This window comes from Paramormyrops kingsleyae, chromosome 22 (genome assembly GCF_048594095.1).
Source record: "Paramormyrops kingsleyae isolate MSU_618 chromosome 22, PKINGS_0.4, whole genome shotgun sequence".
NCBI lineage: Eukaryota > Metazoa > Chordata > Actinopteri > Osteoglossiformes > Mormyridae > Paramormyrops > Paramormyrops kingsleyae.
This window is the reverse complement of record NC_132818.1, coordinates 14,016,094-14,038,377: the sequence shown is the minus strand read 5'-3', so window position 1 is coordinate 14,038,377 and position 22,284 is coordinate 14,016,094. Positions and strand designations below refer to the sequence as shown.

Here is a 22,284-nt window from a genome sequence, read left to right as displayed (position 1 = left end):
GAATGCAGTTACATTTTTTACGTTACATTTTACATATTTAGCAGATGATTTTGTCCGAGGCGACAAACAACACATTGAAAACTTACATGCGGTCAAGGAGTCTGCTAGATGCTAGTGTAGCTAGGCTGAGCTACCACTGAACGCCCAGGTACGAGTGTAAGCCGTGCTAACAAAGCAAAAGCCTAGCGAGAGTAATTAATGTCCAGAAGTGCAAAATAACATTCAGTGAATGTAGTGAGGCATTTAAGGTTGGAGAAATTAATTGAAGAGATGGGTCTTCAGGCGTTTCTTGAAGGTAGACAGGGAGTCTGGTGACCAGTTTCTCTGACCTGTTTTCAAGAGGAAATACTTCTTTTCACACCTGGAAAATAAGAACTTGAGTAAATGTATGAGAATATAATCAAATCCAAAGTGTGATGACAGTATGACACCAGCCCCCGTGCTGCAGAGTCCATTGGTCTTTTCCGGCCGCCTCTCCGTGCTGTTTGTATCTGATTCCAGGGGCCTCAGGCTTGTGAGAATAAGCCGTTCCCTTTGTGCTGTGTGAGGATAGGGAGACTCCCTGACCCATGTCGGGTGTTAGCATGCTGCGCTGCTAGCCCCAAAAGCACCTCGGAAGCAAAGCCAGTTTTTGGCAAAAGCACCTATTGTGTTAAAGATAAGGCTGCAGTTAATAAAAACAAACTCCTTAAAATGACAGTGGTAGGTAGGGTAGCCATCTTGTCTCTGCCCTGGTCATGTTGGGTGTCAGCGGGTGTTAGCATGTAGCGCCACCGCTCTCCTGCCCTGGTCATGGCGGGTGTCAGCGGGTGTTAGCATGTAGCGCCACCGCTCTCCTGCCCTGGCCATGGCGGGTGTTAACGGATGTTAGCATGTAGCGCCACCGCTCTCCTGCCCTGGCCATGGCGGGTGTCAGCGGGTGTTAGCATGTAGCGCCACCGCTCTCCTGCCCTGGTCATGGCGGGTATTAGTGGGTGTTAGCATGTAGCGCCACCGCTCTCCTGCCCTGGTCATGGCGGGTATTAGCGGGTGTTAATATATAGCGCCACCTCTCTCCTGCCCTGGTCATGGCGGGTGTCAGCGGGTGTTAGCATGTAGCGCCACCGCTCTCTTGCCCTGGTCATGGCGGGTATTAGCGGGTGTTAATATATAGCGCCACCGCTCTCCTGCCCTGGTCATGGCGGGTATTAGCGGGTGTTAATATATAGCGCCACCGCTCTCCTGCCCTGGTCATGGCGGGTATTAGCGGGTGTTAATATATAGCGCCACCGCTCTCCTGCCCTGGTCATGGCGGGTATTAGCGGGTGTTAATATATAGCGCCACCTCTCTCCTGCCCTGGTCATGGCAGGTATTAGCGGGTGTTACTATATAGAGCCACCTCTCTCCTGCCCTGGTCATGGCGGGTATTAGCGGGTGTTAATATATAGCGCCACTGCTCTCCTGCCCTGGTCATGGCGGGTGTTAGCGGGTGTCAGCCTGTGGCTTCGCCCCCCCTGACAACATTAACCGCTGTCCGTGTTGCCGGGCCGCCGTCTCCCAGGTGATGCTGGCGGACCGAAAGGGCACCGAGGAGCTGTACGCCATCAAGATCCTGAAGAAGGATGTGGTGATCCAGGACGACGATGTGGAATGTACCATGGTGGAGAAGAGGGTGCTGGCCCTGGCAGGGAAACCGCCCTTCCTGACCCAGCTACACTCCTGCTTCCAGACTATGGTGCGTCCCTGTTTGTCTGTCTGTCAGTCTGGGTCTAAAAGCATATGTGACTCTTACATCAGCCCTAAACGCTGGTTTGAGACAAACACCCCCCCTTTGTAGTCACATGTTTGTCCCACCACCCTACTGCAGGACCGCCTGTACTTTGTGATGGAGTACATCAATGGTGGAGACCTCATGTACCAGATCCAACAGGTGGGGAAGTTCAAGGAGCCTCACGCAGTGTGAGTACCAAGTCATCCTCTCCTCTGATTGTTTGGGTGACATTGCATATTCCAATATGTATTCACCAATTAGCTTGTTGTGGGTAAGGGTGCCATCTGCTGATTGGGTGGGGGGGAGGGGGGGGTGTTCAGGGACAGTATGTGGGGCATTGGCTGAGTTGGGGGGGGGGGCATTATGGGGTGACAAGGTGCCCTAATACATCTGACCCAAAACCCCAGAAGCCAGATCTGACCTTAGCACAGGGCACATAGCTAATTTAGCAGCAGTCCTCATCATTTAAAACAGGAAAATGGTTCTGAATGCAACCATGAATCATCAGGGTGGGGGGGGGGGTGCAGTGAGGGAATGTAGCTGATTAACTGCACTTGTTTCCATACCTACAAGGGCAGAGATTTTTTTTTTCCCAACAACACTGTCACTGCATAATGTAAGATCTGGGAATTATTATTATTTTTTTTGTGAGTTCAGTGTTGTGTCTAGCGCCTGGACATGTGTGTGTGCGTGCACACATGTGTGTGTGCGTGCATGTGTGTGTGCATGCATGGAATTGGCCATTTAAGCGTGTTGGAGATGCATACAGAACATGAGATTTGTCAGTTTCAATGTGACCGTGGAGGGATGCTATGATCGTGTGTCCATCTCAGCGCTGCTCCTGTATTCTCCACGCTGAAGAACCAGGGGTATTTTAAACACCACTAGAGGGCAGTATGTAGTATGGGGGTGGCATTTTCACGCCTGTGTGGAGCTGTCCCTCTGTGCGGATCAGCCCATCCCTTAAAGGGCTTGTTTACAGGTTTCCTTCCACAGCTTCCTGGAGGGAATGATGAGCAGTGTTTATCAATATGCATACTTGACCGTACTTGTGTTCTTGCATACACATTTTACATCATCTTCCATTGCTGAAGAGTAGTCTCAATACTAAGAACAGAAGTAGAGAGAGCGCTAAAAATCCCTGGATGTCTTTCTTGCCCCACCCTAAATACCATGGATGCATTGGTTGCATCCTGGTCAAAACGAGACCAGTCCCATGATTCATTGCATCCCAAGTTCGTTCTTGAAAGGCAAGTTAGCAAGACTGGTCTTGTAAAGACCACAAGTACGATCTTTGAGTTATTGGCATTGAGAAACACCTGAGGTAACTGGAAAGATAGTCAGTGTATAGGGTTTTGTATTTGAAGGATATCAGGTCAGTCCCCCCCAACCCCCATAAGGGTCGCTGGTGATGACCGCCTTCACCTACATGACCGCTCACCTTTGCTTCCGGCAGGTTCTACGCAGCTGAGATTGCCATTGGCCTCTTCTTTCTGCACACAAAGGGTATCATTTACAGGTGAGATGCTGCGTGGGCGGAGCTGTGGGGAGTGGGTGGGGCGAGGCTGAAATAAAACTAGCCATTACCCTTTCTGGCCACTAGGGCTCCGTGCTACATTTACATATAGAATCTCGGGACTGTTCCGGAAACCAGGCAGACCTCAACTGGATGGGTAAGGGGGTGCGATAACCAGTGATATTCTTGGTATGCAGATATAAGCTTTCGAATATTTAAAATTTTTCAGCACAGGGTCCTGAGCACTGGGGTAAACTGGAACGTGGAATTGGGGCAAGGCCAAGATGACCATCTTTAAAAGCTGCTTCCAGAAGTTTCTATTACGCAATGCAGTAGCAAGTAAAGCCAGAGTTGGGTAGGAATGCTGATCATTTCCAGTTACAGTTACGCATGTTCCTTGAGGTTAGTTTAGAGAGTACTGCGAGTTTGGACAGCTAAGCATCTTCATCTGTTTGTCACATGTGACATGTCTGGTGGCAGTTTGGTGGGGAGAAAAGGGGAGAAGAGTCCATTTGAGCAGTCCGGGGGCTTTGTGCTGTCCCACCTGGTGGCCAGAGCGAGCCTCTGAGACCTGTTCTGCTGCAGGGACCTGAAACTGGACAATGTGATGCTGGACGCCGAGGGTCACATCAAGATCGCCGATTTCGGAATGTGCAAGGAGAACATGTGGGAGGCGGTGACAACCAAGACCTTCTGTGGCACCCCTGATTACATCGCCCCCGAGGTGAAGCACTGTGTGTGTGTGTGGGTGTGTGTGCCTTATTTCACACCTTCCAGTTTGCCAGCTCTCGAAGTCCATCACACACACATGCATTCTAAGAACTGGACAGCAGGTGGCACTGCTGGGAGGGGGGGGGGGTCTTAACTGTGCCAGGGGCGTACAGAGATGGTTTAAACACCGACATGCACACTCACACACACAAATGAATGAAAACAAACACACGTGTGTCCCTGTAAAGGAACATGGACATCATACTTATGCACAAGCACAGAAGCCTACATGCAAGTAGGGAGGGCTAAAAGCACACACACAAACACACACACACACACACACACACACACTGTGCTGTGGGCTCTTGACTCTCCCCCACACCTATTATTTGTGAACTCTGACTAACCCTCCTGTCAGTAGTTTTTTGGTTCACCGGGGGCAGCCCGTTGAGCGTGACCCCCCCCCATGCCCTCACCAAGCAACCGTGATGTGCAGTAACCCCACCCACTATCCTCTTTTCCAGATCATCGCATACCAACCGTATGGAAAGTCAGTGGATTGGTGGGCCTTTGGGGTCCTCCTCTACGAGATGCTCGCTGGCCAGGTAAGGGGTCCACTGGGGTCGCCTCTGAAACACCGTACCCTCTACTGCCCTCTGGTGGACTGGAGGGCAAAGTGTGACTTTCACAGCAGGTTCATTTTCTGTTCAAGGTCAGGTTCCCTTTGTTTAAAGCTTCCCGTTTAAATCTGCGGTCAGGGGCCCGAAGGTGCTTCCTGCTTTCCCAACAGTTTGCCCTGTGTGAAACATTTGAAAGTTTGCAATCTCCAGCCCAGGTACCCGGCACCCAGCAGAATAAAGGGTTGTGTGTAGTATCTAAAAAATTGAAAATAATTCATAAAAAAAGAGGAAAAACAGGAACAAAGTCCTTTTACAGGAGGAGCGTGGTAGGAGTATGAGAGAGTTCCGCGCCCCACCCCAGGGTCATGTGATTCACTGCTGCCATCTCTCCTCCTCTCTCCCAGCCCCCATTTGACGGGGAGGACGAGGACGAGCTCTTCCAGTCTATAATGGAGCACCACGTGTCCTACCCCAAGTCTATGTCCAAGGAAGCCGTCGCCATCTGTAAAGGGGTATGTGATCAGTGGGACAGAGTTTGGGTGGGGCTGGGGGCGGGGCTCCATCAGAATGGGCACAGATAGGGTGGGGGAGAAGTTTGGGTGGGGCTGTGGGCGGGGCTCCATCAGAATGGGCACAGATAGGATGGAGGAGAAGTTTGGGTGGGGCTGGGGGCGGGGCTTCATCATAATGGGCACAGATAGGGTGGGGGAGAAGTTTGGGTGGAGCTGGGGGCGGGGCTGCATCATAATGGGCACAGATAGGATGGGGGAGAAGTTTGGGTGGGGCTGGGGGCGGGGCTCCATCAGAATGGGCACAGATAGGATGGGGGAGAAGTTTGTGTGGGGCTGGGGGCGGGGCTCCATCAGAATGGGCACAGATAGGATGGGGGAGAAGTTTGTGTGGAGCTGGGGGTGGGGCTCCATCATAATGGGCACAGATAGGATGGGGGAGAAGTTTGGGTGGAGCTGGGGGTGGGGCTCCATCATAATGGGCACAGATAGGATGGGGGAGAAGTTTGGGTGGAGCTGTGGGCGGGGCTTCATCATAATAGGCACAGATAGGATGGGGGAGAAGTTTGGGTGGAGCTGGGGGTGGGGCTCCATCATAATGGGCACAGATAGGATGGGGGAGAAGTTTGGGTGGAGCTGGGGGCGGGGCTCCATCATAATGGGCACAGATAGGATGGGGGAGAAGTTTGGGTGGAGCTGTGGACGGGGCTTCATCATAATGGGCACAGATAGGGTGGGGGAGAAGTTTGGGTGGAGCTGGGGGCGGGGCTTCATCATAATGGGCACAGATAGGGTGGGGGTGAAGTTTGGGTGGGGCTGGGGGCGGGGCTCCATCAGAATGGGCACAGATAGGATGGGGGAGAAGTTTGTGTGGAGCTGGGGGTGGGGCTCCATCATAATGGGCACAGATAGGATGGGGGAGAAGTTTGGGTGGAGCTGGGGGTGGGGCTCCATCATAATGGGCACAGATAGGATGGGGGAGAAGTTTGGGTGGAGCTGTGGGCGGGGCTTCATCATAATAGGCACAGATAGGATGGGGGAGAAGTTTGGGTGGAGCTGGGGGTGGGGCTCCATCATAATGGGCACAGATAGGATGGGGGAGAAGTTTGGGTGGAGCTGGGGGTGGGGCTCCATCATAATGGGCACAGATAGGATGGGGGAGAAGTTTGGGTGGAGCTGTGGGCGGGGCTTCATCATAATGGGCACAGATAGGGTGGGGGAGAAGTTTGGGTGGAGCTGTGGGCGGGGCTTCATCATAATGGGCACAGATAGGATGGGGGAGAAGTTTGGGTGGAGCTGTGGGCGGGGCTTCATCATAATGGGCACAGAGGATGGGGGAGAAGTTTGGGTGGGGCTGTGGGCGGGGCTTCATCAGAATGGGCACAGATAGGGTGGGGGAGAAGTTTGGGTGGAGCTGGGGGCGGGACACAAGAATGTTTGGGGGCAGAATTTGGGTGGGGCTCCAGCAGAAAGGGGCCCTTGGGGATGCCGCCCTCATACATTCCTGCTAATGTAAGCATTAAATAATGAAGCAGCTCCGCTCAATGTGAACCATCCTTTCCTGCCACCTCGATGAAAACGTGGACCCAGCTGATGTAGAAATGTCCGGGCACAAAGCCGTAAAGCCGTGGTCACTTCGCCTCCCCCCACAGGTGCCATTTCCTACCCCCCACCCCCACCACCAGTCCATCCTTTTACCCCGCTGTATGCTGGACTTTATACAATGGAGGGGAGCCGGGGGTGGGGGGGACTTTTAGTCACTAAGCCCCCCCGCTACCCCCCCCTCCCCTCCCCTCCCGTATGTGGTTTGGGAGCTGAACTTCTGCTCAGGTGTTGGTTCGAGCCCAGTCAGGGGTAATGCTTTTGTACCTTTGAGTCAGCTGCAAAATCCAAATAAACAGTGACTGAAGCATGAAATAATAATCACCGTTTTGTTGTATTATTATTATTATTATTTGTTAGCTGTGGAAGCCGTGGCCAGCGCTAGCTAAATGGTGTGATGTAAGGCCCCCATGCACAGCCTACATGGCACCAGCGGCCGTCTGTGCGGCTCTGAGTGGGTGGGGGCGCAGCAGCACTTCGCTGCGATCCTGAAAAGAGAGAGAGCTGGGTGAGCGGAGCAGCAAAGGCAGCCCTTGTAGGGGCTTTGTTCTGCGGGAGGAGGCTGCCGCGCGTGCGTGCGTGTGTGTGCGTGTGCGTGCGTGCGGGTGTGTGTGTGCGCGCGTGTGTCCGACTGATGCGGCAGCCAGCACCCAGCTGATCAATATTCCACGGAGCGTAGGCCTCCAGCAAACCACTCTTGTTCCTGCACTGCGACCAGCCGGACCAATCGCGAGAGCTCGGCTGGTTGACAGACACACGGATGGGCCAATCGTGCCTGGGAGTGGGGGGCGGGGCCCAAGGTTTAGAGCGACACTGATGAACTCTGTTAGGGGAGATTATACAGTATACTGATGTCAGCGAGGATAGAAGGAGACCTCTCCGTAGGTCAGCTGTCTCCGCACGGCCTTGTGGGATTGGCTGCTGCCTCCCAAGCCTGTCTGTCTGACTCTTAACCTTGCCGCAGTCCTGTAAGGAAAGATATTTTTTCCCCTTGAATACAAATGGGGTTTTTTGTAATCAGTAGTGACGCAGGGCGTCTGGGGAGAGGGAGAGCAGGGCTGTCAATCGCTTCTAAGCTCAAGGTAAGTGCTCAGGCTGTGCCAGCGATGGAACCTAGGAAAATTTCTGCTTCTTGGCCATGTTTATTTTTATTGGATGACTGTTCAGATACAAAATCATGCCATTGGGGGAGGGGGCATCATTGCTACCCCCTAAAATCGAACCTGCCCCCCCCCCCCCCTCATTTTTGCCAATGTGTTTTATTTCATGAATTTAGTAGAAGCCTTCGTTTTTGGATGCCCCCCACATTTTACTGTTGCCCCCCCCCCCCCCTCCAAAATGGCCATCCCACATCCTCAGTAGTACTTCCTGTCAAGAGCCCTTCATGAGGGAATAAGGCTGTGGGGTCTGCGTCCCTTAAAGGCACAGCACAGCATCACTGGTGAAGAGCTCATGTACGCAGTATGCAGACCCCGTCATGGTGACGGTTGCCTAGTAACATAAGCATTTATGAATGTTCGTGTCAACTGCGTGAGAAGGTGTAGTGCAGGTTAGGGACACACTATAAGGTTCCCCATAGAATAATAATAATAATATTTGGTTCCCCTTTTCTCACCCTGTTGGAGACTAATCCTGCGTGGTCATTAATGGCTAATTTTAATGCTGACCCAGGGTTTTGAGGAATTAAATTTCTCATTTCTGGTTCACCAGTGAGATCGCTCACCTGGTTTCTACAGGTGAAAGTGTTCAAGCAACGAGGGTAGTAATCAGTGTTGTAGATATGGGATGTGTCTGCTGAAGGTGTGTGAGCACTGGGTTGCTGGTGCACTGTGCACTGCGTCGCATAACTGCCAGTGTATCGGGCCCTGAGGGGGGCGTGGCTACACCAGCACCAGACCCTCTACGGCACTGCTTAAAGATTTGACGTATCCGTTGTATATTTACTTAATGATGTGTTAGTCTCCAGTTTGGTCTGCATGTTTGTTTTGGATGTTGTGTAGTTTACTCCTAGCTAACATGAGTGTTCCTCCTGGGATCAGGATGGTTAACGGTTTGGTTTGGGAGCCCCGGTCCTTGCAGTCTGGCTCGCTTTCTCACCCTGCTCCCCCAATCCCCCCCCCCACCCCCCAGCTGATGACGAAGCACCCCGGCAAGCGGCTGGGCTGCGGTCCCGAGGGCGAGCGTGACATCCGGGAGCACAGCTTCTTCCGCTACATGGACTGGGAGAAGCTGGAGAACAAGGAGGTCCAGCCGCCATTCAAACCCAAAGCGGTAAGTCAGCCCCCTCCCCCCGGAAACCCCGAAAGTGCAGCCCCACCCAAGTAAGTAACCGCCTCCTTTCTCTAGAAACCTCAAAATCACAACCCCCCCTTCCAGAATAGCGGTGTTAACCCGCAGGTAAGCCTGGGGGTGGGGGGGTATGAACCGCTGTGAGGAGGACTCTCTCCGGAATGTTCCATCTGGAAATGCTCGCGTCACGGTCGAGAACTTTGATCCTGAAGGACCCCCTGAGTGACCCATGTGCAAATGGAATGGGAGGAAGCTCAGCAGGTTCTCGGGCTGCCGGCCGCGTCCCACCCTGGGCCGCATGTAGCCGAGAGGAGCCATCACAGGAGCACTGAGGGGATGAGGAGATGCAGAGAGGTTAGGCTGGGGGGGGGGGGGTCACAGTCCTGACCCATGGTTTTGGAAGCTCGGCCATTCCTGTAAGGTGGCTGCACGTTTCATCCCGCCAGGCGTCCCGACCCCCCAGGGAGTAGTCAGGCTTTAAGCCAGAAGGGCACAGAGTTCAAGTGACTGCGCCTGAAATGTGCTTATTGCGCTCCTGGTAAGAGGAAAGGCAAGAAAATAAGCAAGATGAAGAAGTGTGTGTGTGTGTGTGTGTGTGCGTGTGTGTGCGTGTGTGTGCGGATTAGGCTTATATTACGTTGTGGGGACCATTTTTCAGGTTCTGTGCATGCAATCAAAAAAGTAATAATACCTAAAGTCTCATATTTTGTTTGGTTGTATATGGTTATGGTTAGAGCTGGGTAGGCATTAAATTCATCATGTTGGATTAGATTATGATTTTCCCCATAGAAGTGAATAGAGAGTCCCCACAAAGATATAATTACAATCCTGTGTGTGCATGTGTGTGTGTGTGTGTGTGTGTGTGTGTGTGTGTGTGGCAGGCAGGCAGGCAGGGAGGGCATGAGGACAAGCACATGCGAAAATTTAGCACCTAGCAGCTGTTCTGCCAGCAGGGGGCGCCACTCTCTGGGCCCGTTCCCATACACGGTGATTCCCCTCCAGCAGACAGAGAGCAGGAGGGTGCCTGGCAGCATTGGGCTGCATTCTGGGTCCCGGCAGAAGGCTGCCAGTGCCTCAGACTCTGCGCTGCTCTGAGGGTCTGCCTTGCCTGTGGGGGCTGGGAAGGTGTGGGGGGGGGGGGTGTCAAAACATCAAGGCCTCCTCTGCTGGCAGAAGAGCTGCGATGTCCTGCCGACGCAGAAGGACAGAGCTAATCGCTTTTAAATCAGAGCACAGAGAGGTACAGTAGCGTTGGCACCTCACCAGGGTCATTTAACATCTCGCGTGGCGTCAATTCCCTGTTAAAGGAAGCTGGTACGATCCCTGCTGTTTCAGACATCAGGGTGTCTCCTCTGGCATGGGAGCGGTGCATCATGGGAGCGATGCATCATGGGAGCGATGCATCATGGGTAGGGACTGTCCGAACTTCAGGAAGCCAATTAGCATAGCGTGTCACTCTAGCAACATAGCATGCATGTCTCGGGGGACGCTAGTACAGAGAAGGGCTGAATGCGACAGAACACATTAAACTCTCCCTGTGTGGCCACACTAACCCAAACAGTTCCCCTCACTGTGTCCCTCTAGATCTGAACACCATGCATTTCCTCATCAGTCCAAAAGCAAAGCAGTTGGTGCCCGTTTGCTCGTGTTTGATGCTGTTCCCCCACCATTGTCTGTGACTATATCTGTGTGAAGGCAGTTAAAGTGGCAGAGTATTAAAATCTTGAACGCGTGATGAAGTCACTCATGTTTCCAGATCATCCCAGGCAGACCGAGGTAAACTTAAACGGAAATCTTCACCATGACTCTGAAATTCAGAAAACGCAAACGGGACCCTTCAAACTGAAGCTACTGAATCGCTTTCCCTTTGTCGTATTTGCCGGATGGGTCCTGAGTGCAGAGAAAAGGAAACTGCCGGAAATAAAGGTGACGAGAAATGCTTCTTAAAAGCACCAGGCCAGAGACTCTCCCGAGCCAACAGGACGTGACATCTTCAGTCATATCACAGCCGCAGGGCGAAGCGAGAGTCGCGTATCCATGGCTCCACGTGCTCCAGGGTGAAGGCACATTAACATCTGTGTCTTCAGTCTGTTCGTTGGGCCAGAGTTTTGAGGCTGAGATTCCAAGGGCCGGAATTCCACTTCTGCATGGGTTGCACAATAGATTTAAATAGAAAGTATTGTCAAATGAATCCCCATGGAAGCTCTTATGTTTGTATAATCTCTTTAATAAAGTGACTAAGAGCTGAGGTTTAAATCCCAGCATGTTGATGCATCCCAGCTATAAGGTTGTCAATCAAGTCTTTATGCTATGATGGTCCTATGACTGTAGATGAGAACTGATACAGGGTCAAGAAAGAGAGAACAGTTTCTGCTTCCCACGCCAACATTTCAGCAAACTATCAGTCATTTTGTGAGAACCACATCATTTTTGGATGTGGTTTGATGTGTGTCACAGCATCCTCAACTCATTCACTTTAATTCGTTCCCTTTTCATTACTTTTCTGTGTTCTGTAAATGGGTTGTTTGGATGTTTTGGTTATTTTTGTGATTCTGTGTTTGTTATGTGTTTGGTTGTATTTTTGTTAGTGTGGCTGTATGTGTTTAGGTTGTCTGATTGCATTTTCGTTTGGTAGTCTTTAGCTGTCCATGTTAGATTAATGTGTGATTTGTTTAGTTTTGTTTTTGTTTCGTTTGCTTGAATGAGTTTCGCCATTGTTTTTTTTTTTTTTTTTGCTTAGTTTATATCCATTCCCATCCCCACCCCACCCACCCATCATCCTCTTTTTTTGTTCTCTTCTTCCTCCCTGCAGTGCGGCCGCGACGCTGAGAACTTTGATCGCTTTTTCACCCGCCACCCTCCAGTGTTAACCCCGCCTGACCAGGAGGTCATCATGAACATTGACCAGGACGAGTTTGAGGGCTTTTCATTTATAAACCCTGAGTACCCTGTTATGGAAGTCAAGAGTTAAGGACGTTCTCATCGGCTCTTAGATGCATCTAAAGTATATGAATATACTCTCTTATGCTTGATGTGTTTGTACGGTATGTAGATAATGCAAGAAAACAAAACAACAAACAAAAGAAAAAACAAACTTACTTAGGATGATCCCCATTATCTTATCTTAATGCTCTTCAGTCTGGGACCAATATCTTCAGTGTTCTTTTGCGTATTAAATGTCATGTTTGCAAACTGTCATAACGAGGGGCGCTTTCCCGGAATGTGCCCTTACTGTAATCCACTGAGAAACCCCAAGGCACCCTCCCATCACAGCACTCGCCGTGGCCCCTCTCCCACTGCTGTGCATGGCGTAGTCATCCTGTTCCTCCAGACCCTCATCCCAGCAAACCAGCCTCTGGGTTTTTCCTGAACCGTCCAACGATCGATTCCAGGGTCATTCACAATGGAGCCTTTTTTTAAAAAAAATTGCTGCTCCAGTATGACCAGTTAAGCAATGTTTATTTTTTTTTGTTTCGTTGATTTAATACTGGAAAGATTTGGACCAGACTAAACCCAAAATAGGAACTAAGACAACCTGTTTTTTTTTTTAATGCATGTGCTGTTTTATAGCAACTTGTAACTTATATAGGTAGTTAAAAAGCTAGACTGAAATTATGATTTTTTTTTAAAGAAGCATTTTAATCACTATATCATATAGGAGTGCTTACTTAATAGTTTTTTTTTTAGCATGAAAAGATGTTTACAGGATGAATCAGTCCAGCTGTTCTTGTTGACTTGAGCTTCAGTGATTATGGTGCTGTGTTTCTGCTTCTGTGCATCTGCCTGTACATAGAACAGCCCCACCACCAAATCCAGCCGCTCCAGCCTTGGAGCCATAGATTCATAACAATTCCCGAGTAGCCTCCCTATCTGAGGACACCCCCGCCCCCGCCCCCATCAAGCCGAACACAGTGACAGTGCGTTTTTTCTAGGTGGTATATTAGCACGCTGCCTCGTCTTATTGTCGGTCAGCTCCAGCAGCTCAGCTTCACGAACCGCTACAACCAGGCGGTTGCGTGAAACTGAGCCTAGTTGTTAGACCCGAGCTTCGGCCTGCTTTTCCCAGCATGCAATGCAGCGTAGTCGTATGCAAAATTATGTGACGCACTCGGCGGCTCGGTGAGAAGGAGCGTGTCAGAAGAGCGGCCCCCACCCCGACCCCCGAGAGCGAATCCCGTGCGTGATTAACCTCAGCGACCTGCTGGGTGACTCCTCCTCCCCACAGCGGCTCGCTGCAGCTGGAAGCTCCTGATTTTAAGGATTTAAAGGGATTTTAGGGGAAATGGTGCCAAAAGAATTCATCATAGGTTATAAGCAGTTCCAGTAACAGCTAAAACAGATGGATTTTTGTCAAATATATATAATATCTAAATTGAGTTTTTTTTTTTTCATTTCTGCCAGACGTATAGTCTACTTTATTACGGGGCGTAGATATTTTTGTAAGCAGCTTGATAACAAGAAATATAAAATAGTGTATTAAAAGTGTCAAATAATGTTAAGTCAATTTCTTTGCTTACAAGTACTATAAAAATTGTTTGTGTTTCTTCTAAACTGACAATGCTACCTGGGTCGGTATCGACATGAGAACCAAGCTTTTCTGCATGAATTATTAACTAAGAACTGTGATTTTTTTCATCTTACGTTTGATCATTTGTGTTTCTAACAGCGCTTTTGGCCTGTGTGTGTGTGTGTGTGTGTGTGTGTGTGAGCGGGTTTACCTATCCATATGGGGACACAATGTCCCCATAACGTGATAAATATACATTTTTTTCCCTTATGGGGACCGGTTTCCTGGTCCCCATAAGGGAAAACTCTATTTTATAAATATCGGTGACTGCTATGAAAAAACTAAAAATGCAAAAACTCTTGTATTTTGTTAGGTTACTTATGGTTATGGTTAGGGCAGGGTAGGGGTTAAGGTTGTCATAGTTAGCGTTAGCATTTTTCCATTGAAATGAATGAGCGGTCCCCATAAGGATATGTTTACCCTACAAGTGCGTGCGTGCCTGTGTGTGTGTGTGTATGCGCGCGTGTGTGATGCGTTCACTATATCTCACAGCTTTTTATGTGCTAAGGCAGTGTCCATAAGAGATATATAAAAAATACATGAAATAAACCTTTAACATTTATTGCCATGTGGAGACTTTTTCTTTGGATGGTACCAGACTGGATTCGGTTACTGAGGCTTCCTGGGTGTTTTCTGAACTGGGGCCGAGTTCCGATGACCGCAGCGGCTTCACACGGGACAGTCGTATCGAGACACGCCAGACAGACCTGAGAAGGCCGTCACACGTGCGATTGTCTGCCTTTTATGAGAGAGATTTCCTGCACTGCAACGCTGCTATTTTTTATGGCGTGTAATTACCCTGCCAGTTATTACTATTAAAATTTGAGTTATTATTGGTCTTATTATGATTACATCGCAGTGTATCCTTTTAAAATATTGCTAGAGGTATTCATCGCTGTGCTGCTTGCATTTAGCACACGGATGTTAATGAATTCCGGGATCCACATCCTGGAATTACAGCCGGTAGCTCAGCAGGATCCTGCCGTTTATCTGCAGAAAACAGGTGACGCTTCACCAGCACCTGCCAGAAAAGCCCCCCCCCCCCCCCCCCCACCTGCGCACCTTAACATTTCGAGGAACGAATAAACTACAGCCCCCCCGTGGGAGGGTGTGGGGGGGTTGGGGGGAGATAGCTAGTCTGGGCTGTGCAAGAACAAATGTTCCATTTAAGAGGGTTTGCCCCCCCCCCCCAGGTATCTGTATTGCATGACCCACCCCCCCCCCATCCTGTCAGCTGTCATCTATTTTTCAGCCATGAATAAGGTTCTCACAGCCCCTATATTTACAACGAGTTGCCTGCTTATGAGAATCCAGTTGCATCATCATATGACTTAACGTCACCCAAACCCCAAAACTGACAGCCCAGCGCTTTTCCCACCCCCTTGAAGCAAACATGAATTTGAGGTGTTTCATTTTGGACGGCATGGCCCCACTGCCAGACAGCCATCATTGTAAAGCCCACTGTTTCCGCACGTTCCTGCACGGTTGGGTCTCGCAGTTCTGTGCAAACACACGCCCAGCCGCTTCTACAGCAGCCCTACAGGACGTCGTAATCCATTTTAGAATTACTGTGTGGCTGGTCTCACCCAATAAAAAACAGAAATGAGCTTAAACACCACAAGGAGCTACATTAAAACAAAACTTTGCTGCGATTTGATTTATTCTCTGCTGTAAATTCCATATATAGGAATGCTCTATTATGAAATGCATTTTGTTAAATCAATACTTACTTTACCAAGACGCCTACTTGCTCAGGGTGGATTTATGACTAGCAGTTGTGTAGGCCTCATGTGACCAGGCACTCCAGTGAAGCTGATGCCCAGGTTTCCTGCACTGGAGCTGGGCCTTATGTGCAGCCTACCCCTGGGGCTGAGGGCCTTCAAGGGATGTGCCGCAGAAGGTAGGATACTGAGCTCTAAACCTGTCTCTAAACCCTTCTCAGATCGCTATATTTTCCATCTCCTCAGTCCTACCTGTATGTTTGCCTGCCTTTCCACAGCTGCCAGCTGTTACGTGTAGCGTGAGTAACATGTTTGCAGTCGGTCTCCATTCTGTTCCGCTGCTGCTGCTGTTTTCCCGTCACTGACACTTTTGATGTTCCTTGGGTGCCGTTTCCTCGTCTGGTTCCCCTTTTAAATGTCTTAACCGTTTCAGCTTGCGGTTTGACCGGCATCCTTTCTTTACCCGTCTGTCGCGTGCTGTGTATGTCGGGGGCTCACCGGATTTCAGGGCTGCCTCGTGGTGCGTAGCCTTAGGTGTCAGAAAAGGCCACGTGTGACGTCCTGTTGACGTCCAGATGAGGTTTTGCTCTTCTTTCTGTAGGATCTGATCTCTTTAAGCCACTTTTATGGCACTTCCCTCCCGTCTCACACAAACCTACATCACGTATGTATTAATTATAATCTCTGTCATCATTTTCATTGCAATAACTGCCCCCACTCCTATCTGACTCCTATTTTTCCTTTCTTGGAAATCCCCCTCATCCCCCCTAGCCACTCATTCGTAACTCTTGCCATTGGCTAAGTCAGCCACCCCAACCCCACTGCTCATCTGGGTACAAGGTAACAGTGCCGCCTTGACCAAGGAGGGAACAGGACTGCTAGGTCAGCACGAGCCGCAGTGTTGTGGCTTATAATAGATAGGGGAAGGAACCAGGCTTGTGGGGCACAGAGCCTTAAGCTGCCAACAGCTTTCCTTGGTACTCTAGAATCGTCAGATGATTGAGCCCTCACCCTCTTCCTGTTTTCTCTCCCAATCAGAAAAACAAGAAGGACACATGCAACTTCGACAAGGAGTTCACCAAGATGCCCGTGGAGATGACCCCAACTGACAAGCTCTTCATCATGAATCTGGACCAGAACGAATTCATGGGCTTCACCTACACCAACCCCGAGTTTGTCATCCAGGTGTAGCCTAGTATGGGAAGTCGCAATCTCCAACCTTAGGCTGCTGTCTGCGTGTCTGCGTGTGTTTACTGTGTGTGTGTGTGTGTGTGTGTGTGTGTGTGTGTGTGTTCATGCGCCTGCAGTTACCCTCAGGGAGCTATGACCTCACTCCACAACTTCCTGGATAGGCAGGAAATTTAAAGACAGGGTCAGAGGTTTAAATAGTTCTGGACTGTTTTTTTGTTTTGTTTTGTTTTGTTTTGTTTTGTTTTTTGTTATGTTTTGTTTTGTTTTGTTTTCCTCCGCTGTGGCAGTCAAAGCTGTGGATTTGTTTGGTAGGCAAATCTAGACCATGTTGCTTAGACCTAGGCATACCAGGACTCGGGGAAACACCGCAAGGCAGCACCGTCTGCCAAGCAACAGAACGAGTGACTTCATAGCCTCCTTGTGTGTCACCGTTCTGACGTCTCTCTTTATTTTTCTATTTTTCTAAGGCTGTGTTTAAGCCTCCTCTGCTTGGTCTTCTCAGACTGCCGTCTTGCTGCAGGTAATCCTGCAGAAAATTGAGAGAACAGCAACAGCAAACATGACAAACCCCAAGGAAGCAATTTAACAAACAACAATAACACATCCCTCAATTATTTATTTGTGTTTGTTGTTCAGCTGCTCTTTTTCTCAGTACAGTGTATTGTTTTTTTTGTTTGTTTTCTTTTGCAGTAATGTTTATTTCATTGCGTCAAACTTATTAGTTCACGGCCGCAAAGCCACCGGAAATGATTTCCTAAGTTGGCTGAGTCTTTCAAGGTCACCCAGCCTTTTTTGTTGGTCTCTCAGTGCTAACAGTAAGGCTAAAAGGGCAGGCAGAACATGTTTACACTGCAAGCTTCCGTACGGCAATGATGAATATTTGGAGGTGACGCCGAACCTGTCCGAAGCTACCGACGCTGCGGCGTTTTAAGAAGGGGAAGCGGGACAATGGGGCTAATCAGGGCTGCACAGCTGTGCCCCCACCCCCCCCTCCACCCCCACCCTCTGCACACGGAGATGAAGCTCCTCAAAAACCCTCCCAGGAGCTGATGAAACGTCTTCACTCCTGCTAGATTGCGACTCCGTATGTATAGCTGCAATATTCCGGGGTGGGTCTGCAATTGACTAGAGGTCTGATTTCAGGAAAATATAAGCACGTATATAAATCACGGTTTGAGGGCACATTTCTTTGCTTTTCTTCTATGGGGTGTCTAATTACTGGATATATGTATCCCCGAAAGCGCACACACATACGCTGTACTCTGTCAGTACTCTGTCAGTACTTGTTCAGTACTCAGTCAGTACTCTGTCCATGCCTCGCGTGTCTTGCCTGTCGTGGGACCTGCAGAAAATGACCGTGTGTCCTGTCGCATAGCAGCTCGCTCTTCTCAGTGCTGTGTTCGTGTCTCGAACCTGAGCCCTCTTCAGACCGTACTTTTTCACAAGGTTAGTGCCTCTGAACACATGGCTTATGCAAACCATCCGTCCGGAGATTTGTGACGAGACATGGGTCACATATTACGGAGAAACTCTTGAGCACAGTTCATATAGGAGTAAATTAATGGACTATAACTATTATTATCACTAATATTAATATTTTTTGGTCTAGCCAAAACAGAAAGGAATATTTTAGTCTAGATTTTATAGTTATTCTATGCATGCACATTTTATTTGATTCAATAATGTTAGTACTGTATATCATGTTTATTCTGACGTGGATTTGTTCAATGCTTTTGTATATGTATACTATGCTTTTTTGCCAAATAGAAAATAGATATTTTTGTTCCTTTATAAATGTCCCAGTATCTTAAAGTCAGATGATGGGTGAAATTGTTCAGCATACATATTAATGCAAGAAGCTGACAGGACATGGAGACTGAATGGGGAATGAGAAATTTGAATATTCAGATCTGTGAGTCAGTTTGCAAAATCTGGCTGAATTCTTCAAGGTCGATCAACGTGATTGACACACATCTGCACGCTGAAGTAACTTCTGTATGAAAACATGAATATTGTTTTCTGTTTGGCTTTCCCTAATGCGTATATAGTCTTCCAGTTAGAATCTTGAAGATATCAATGGGACTTTGATTGCAGCCTTGCATCGGTAAAGATTCCGCATTTCCATGCCGATTTTCTTGCTTTTCTTTTGCGCCGGTTAGAGGCTGTGTACCTATCGGTGGCCTCCCTGCCCAGTTAGTCTGCACACCCGAAGTAGAGGTAGCACCGTGATGACATCAGCAACCGTCCATCTCTCAGACATCGCTGGGCCCTTGCCGCTTTCCCATTGGCTGACTGGAAACACCGATGCTGCTCTGGGCGGGACGGGTCGGTTGCCGCGGGAACGCCGCCCGCTTCAGCAGAGTTATTGTAAACTGCAGCAGTGTGTTTCCATGTTTGTGGTTGTGACCCCAATAAATTCTTCTCACCTATGGAAAAACCAAAACGCTGTTTGTCCTTTTCTCGCTGTGTTTTACTCTGTGTATCGCTGAAATATGGTTGCATTTATGAACGCTTTTAATAGTTAATGGTCGTGTTCTCTGTTTATCGGCCTCTTAAGGTTCATAGTCCAACTTAAAGAACCTTAGTGCTGTTACCACCCCAGTGTCGTGAATGAGAGATATAAGGAATTGTTAAGAAGGAGGAAATTACTGGAAAATAAAACAATATTGGTTTGACCCCATAACAAGTGAATAGAGAAATCCCCCCTGCCCTAATCACTGCTGGTTTCTCTCGCCCCCGCCTTGGTTAGAAATGTTGTGACCCACCCCCCCCCTTTCACAAATAAGGTCCCGAAACGTGAGCTTCCAACCTGCCAGACTGAATAAATAGACCTTCTGAGAACATATGTTTATGTTGACCGTTGCTGTAATTCCCCTGGGCTTCCCCTCAATTAGACGTCCGAAAGATTAGCGTCATAACTCAGCAGTGAGTGGTTAAGCAGCTGTGACCCTGGATCCCCGGCCTCATGCCCCCCCCCGCCAGCCTTCTGGTGAAGACAAGCCTAGCGACACTTCACCAACGACCTTGGCCATTCATTAGCATTAAAAGTTGCAGAAGGAAACTGCAGAGCTTAGCCTCAGCCGCCGAATGTCAGGACCAGAGTCGGGCGAGCAGGTCCGGGTGTGATTCGAGGGTGGAGCCGAGACTGATGGAAAGTTCTGGAATAACCTGGGCGCTGATTATCAATGAGCCCCCAAAACATTTACCTGTTAAATTTTGGTCCAAATTTAAAAATTGTGCCATTCATTAGACCGACGGGAATATTCAGTTACTGTATCTTTGCCATCAATGATGGTGGGTGGGGGACTCACAGTACAGACTTCATTAATGAAGCAAGGCACCTAAGAGAATTTAAAGTCTTGCCCCCCCAATCAGGGGAATACTAAAAAGAAATCAGTAGGCAGTTCCAAGCCCTCCCACTCAGGCACGACTGATGTCTGAGTTGCTTGACCAATGGCTCATAACTCATCAGCTATACAGGTGGGTAGGTTTGGTTGGGGGGATGTATACATACAGTATATAGAGAGCTGTCACTACAGGCCAATTGGTCCCAACTCCACCACTCTGCACCACCTACTTTTGTGTTGTGGGGGTGGCAGAATTCGGTCAGCTGGGGGTCTCCATGCAGTCAGCTGACCATTCTCCACTTTTGAGGAAATACTTAGCTAGCCACTGGCCCAGCACTGAGCTGCTAAACCAGGCTGTTCTACACCAAGGGGCGATGACATACGATGATGTGCCAGGTTGCTCCTGGCCTTCATTGAATTTCTAGAAGCATTTGGGGTGTGTCACATGACGGAGGGGAATTATAGGATTTATTGAGCCCACCCCCCTCCCATTTTTGTTTTTTTTTCCCTTCTTCTTTAATTGGGATGAGTGCTTTGCTTGTCCCTGCGTGCAGAGGCAAAACAATTTAAAAAGCAATCTCCTCTTTTAATGAGAACAAGCTGGAAACCCTGGATGGGAGCTAATGAAATTGGCTGAGTTATTGCGGCTGCTCTCTGAATTGACAACCAGGAGGGCTGTTCACACAGCTGCTCTTACACCTGGGGATGGGGTGCTGGAGTTGTCATAGCAGGTGTGTGCCGAGTGGTCGCGGGTGGGGGAAGGTGTGGAACCCTCTTAGAGCCTCATTGACCACTTCCAAGCGACAAGAATACTTCCGTAATTTGACTGAAATTCAACAGATGGGTCAGGCCACATGGTCATGTGACTGGGGTGAAGTCACATGGTCATGTGACCGTGGCACAGTTGTGTAATATTCAAGCTAATGGCCAGTAGAAATTTAGGCCCATTACCAGCAAACCTTCATTGGAGGTGTTGTGCTGTTCACTGGCTGCTAAGTACTTACCTTCATAACTGCATGGGATTCTTAGGCACAGTCAGTGGTTGTTTCAGCACCATGGAGAGCGACCTTCCAGAGGCAGAATACAAAAGCAGAGCTTGTTTACATGTGGACTTGAGGTGTAACTAGCCAGATCTGTGTGTTCCAGATGTAAGTACTGTATAATAAAAGAACTTAATGCAGTAAACAGATCTATTAACCAGAATTTATTCTATAATTGATCTATGTTTATGATTATGCATGAAGCGGTATAAATATAAAAGGATTTATAGGTACACAAAGCACAAAGTCAGTGTCACCCCTGTCTGCTGCCTTGCATTAACAGAAGTATATAAATTCACTCACTTGTCAAATTCAAATGTCTATATTGGCAGAGGAATCGAAACGCCCCCAGGATTCCTGTCACTCAGCCGCGGCTGGACGCCCACTGAGCCGGACAGGGAGTCGGCATCAGAGCCGCGGTGTCATTACTGCCGTCACATATCTACCCGAGCAGGAAACAAGTCACAAGATGGCAGGACGAGGAGCCATGGCATACCAAAGGAACCCCGGCACCCCAAAGGAGCCCCACCACCTCAATGGAGCTCCGGCACCCCAAAGGAACCCCAGGACCCCAAAGGAGCCCCACCACCTCAATGGAGCTCCGGCACCCCAAAGGAACCCCAGGACCCCAAAGGAGTCCCGGCACCCCAAAAGAACCCCAGAACCCCAAAGGAGCTCCGGCACCCCAAAGGAACCCCAGGACCCCAAAGGAGTCCCGGCACCCCAAAGGAGCCCCGGCACCCCAAAGGAACCCCGGCACCAGCAGCAACACCACCAGCCTCTAATTACCCATGAATGCTGCTTAACGGAACTGCTGCTCCCCATCTCTGGATCTTAGCTCTAATATCAGCACTAATATGATCACAGGTGTTTTTTTAATGAGTTTTCATGAAATTTGTGTTGTACTTATCGTATGTAAAAAAATCTGCATTTAGGTGCAGTTAGGCTGATTACTCCGAAACCCTTCAGCAAAATTATGTGTGATGAGTTTAAGTCTATATCTCATCCATAGGCTCCCCCATGCTACACAGTTCAGAACCATAGTTATTCAGCCAGTTCTGTGATCACTCAGCTTGTACAATCCCCCCCCCCCCCACACACACACACCCAGTACTGCCAGTCTGACTGCCCAATTCCCCACTCGTTATCATCTATCACAGTGGGATATGGTTATTTGTCATGCTGATATCCACCCCCCACCCCCCATGTGAGCTAGCTGATGGTGTCTTTTATTTTTTTAACCCTTCACTGTTTGCTCCCTTACCTCCCACAATGCAACATTCTCTCTCCAGGGGCATCTCGATCAGCGGATTGGATTAACATTAATGAACACAGACAAGCTGCTCTCCTATTGCAGTGGCAATTCGGGGTTTCCTTTGCCCCTGTGTGTCATGAGAGAAAACGTGGTAGAGATCAAAAC

At 49.2% G+C, this 22,284-nt stretch overlaps 1 protein-coding gene across 2 annotated transcripts in view; it reads left to right on the top strand.

The window, feature by feature from the left end:
• LOC111849289 (protein kinase C beta type) overlaps positions 1-18,920 on the top strand; it is a 54,623-nt gene extending 35,703 nt beyond the window's left edge. Inside the window, exons 10-17 of one of the 2 annotated variants that reach the window (XM_023822034.2) lie at positions 1,542-1,715; positions 1,848-1,939; positions 3,208-3,270; positions 3,853-3,991; positions 4,503-4,583; positions 5,003-5,110; positions 8,840-8,980; positions 16,325-18,920. In XM_023822034.2, the coding sequence (XP_023677802.1) occupies positions 1,542-1,715; positions 1,848-1,939; positions 3,208-3,270; positions 3,853-3,991; positions 4,503-4,583; positions 5,003-5,110; positions 8,840-8,980; positions 16,325-16,477 (951 nt within the window). In that variant the 3' untranslated portion in view covers positions 16,478-18,920. Of the gene's footprint in view, positions 1-1,541; positions 1,716-1,847; positions 1,940-3,207; positions 3,271-3,852; positions 3,992-4,502; positions 4,584-5,002; positions 5,111-8,839; positions 8,981-11,810; positions 14,128-16,324 lie in introns of those variants that run through there. The other variant, XM_023822033.2, reaches the window with a different exon arrangement.
• Positions 18,921-22,284: the final 3,364 nt, after the last annotated feature.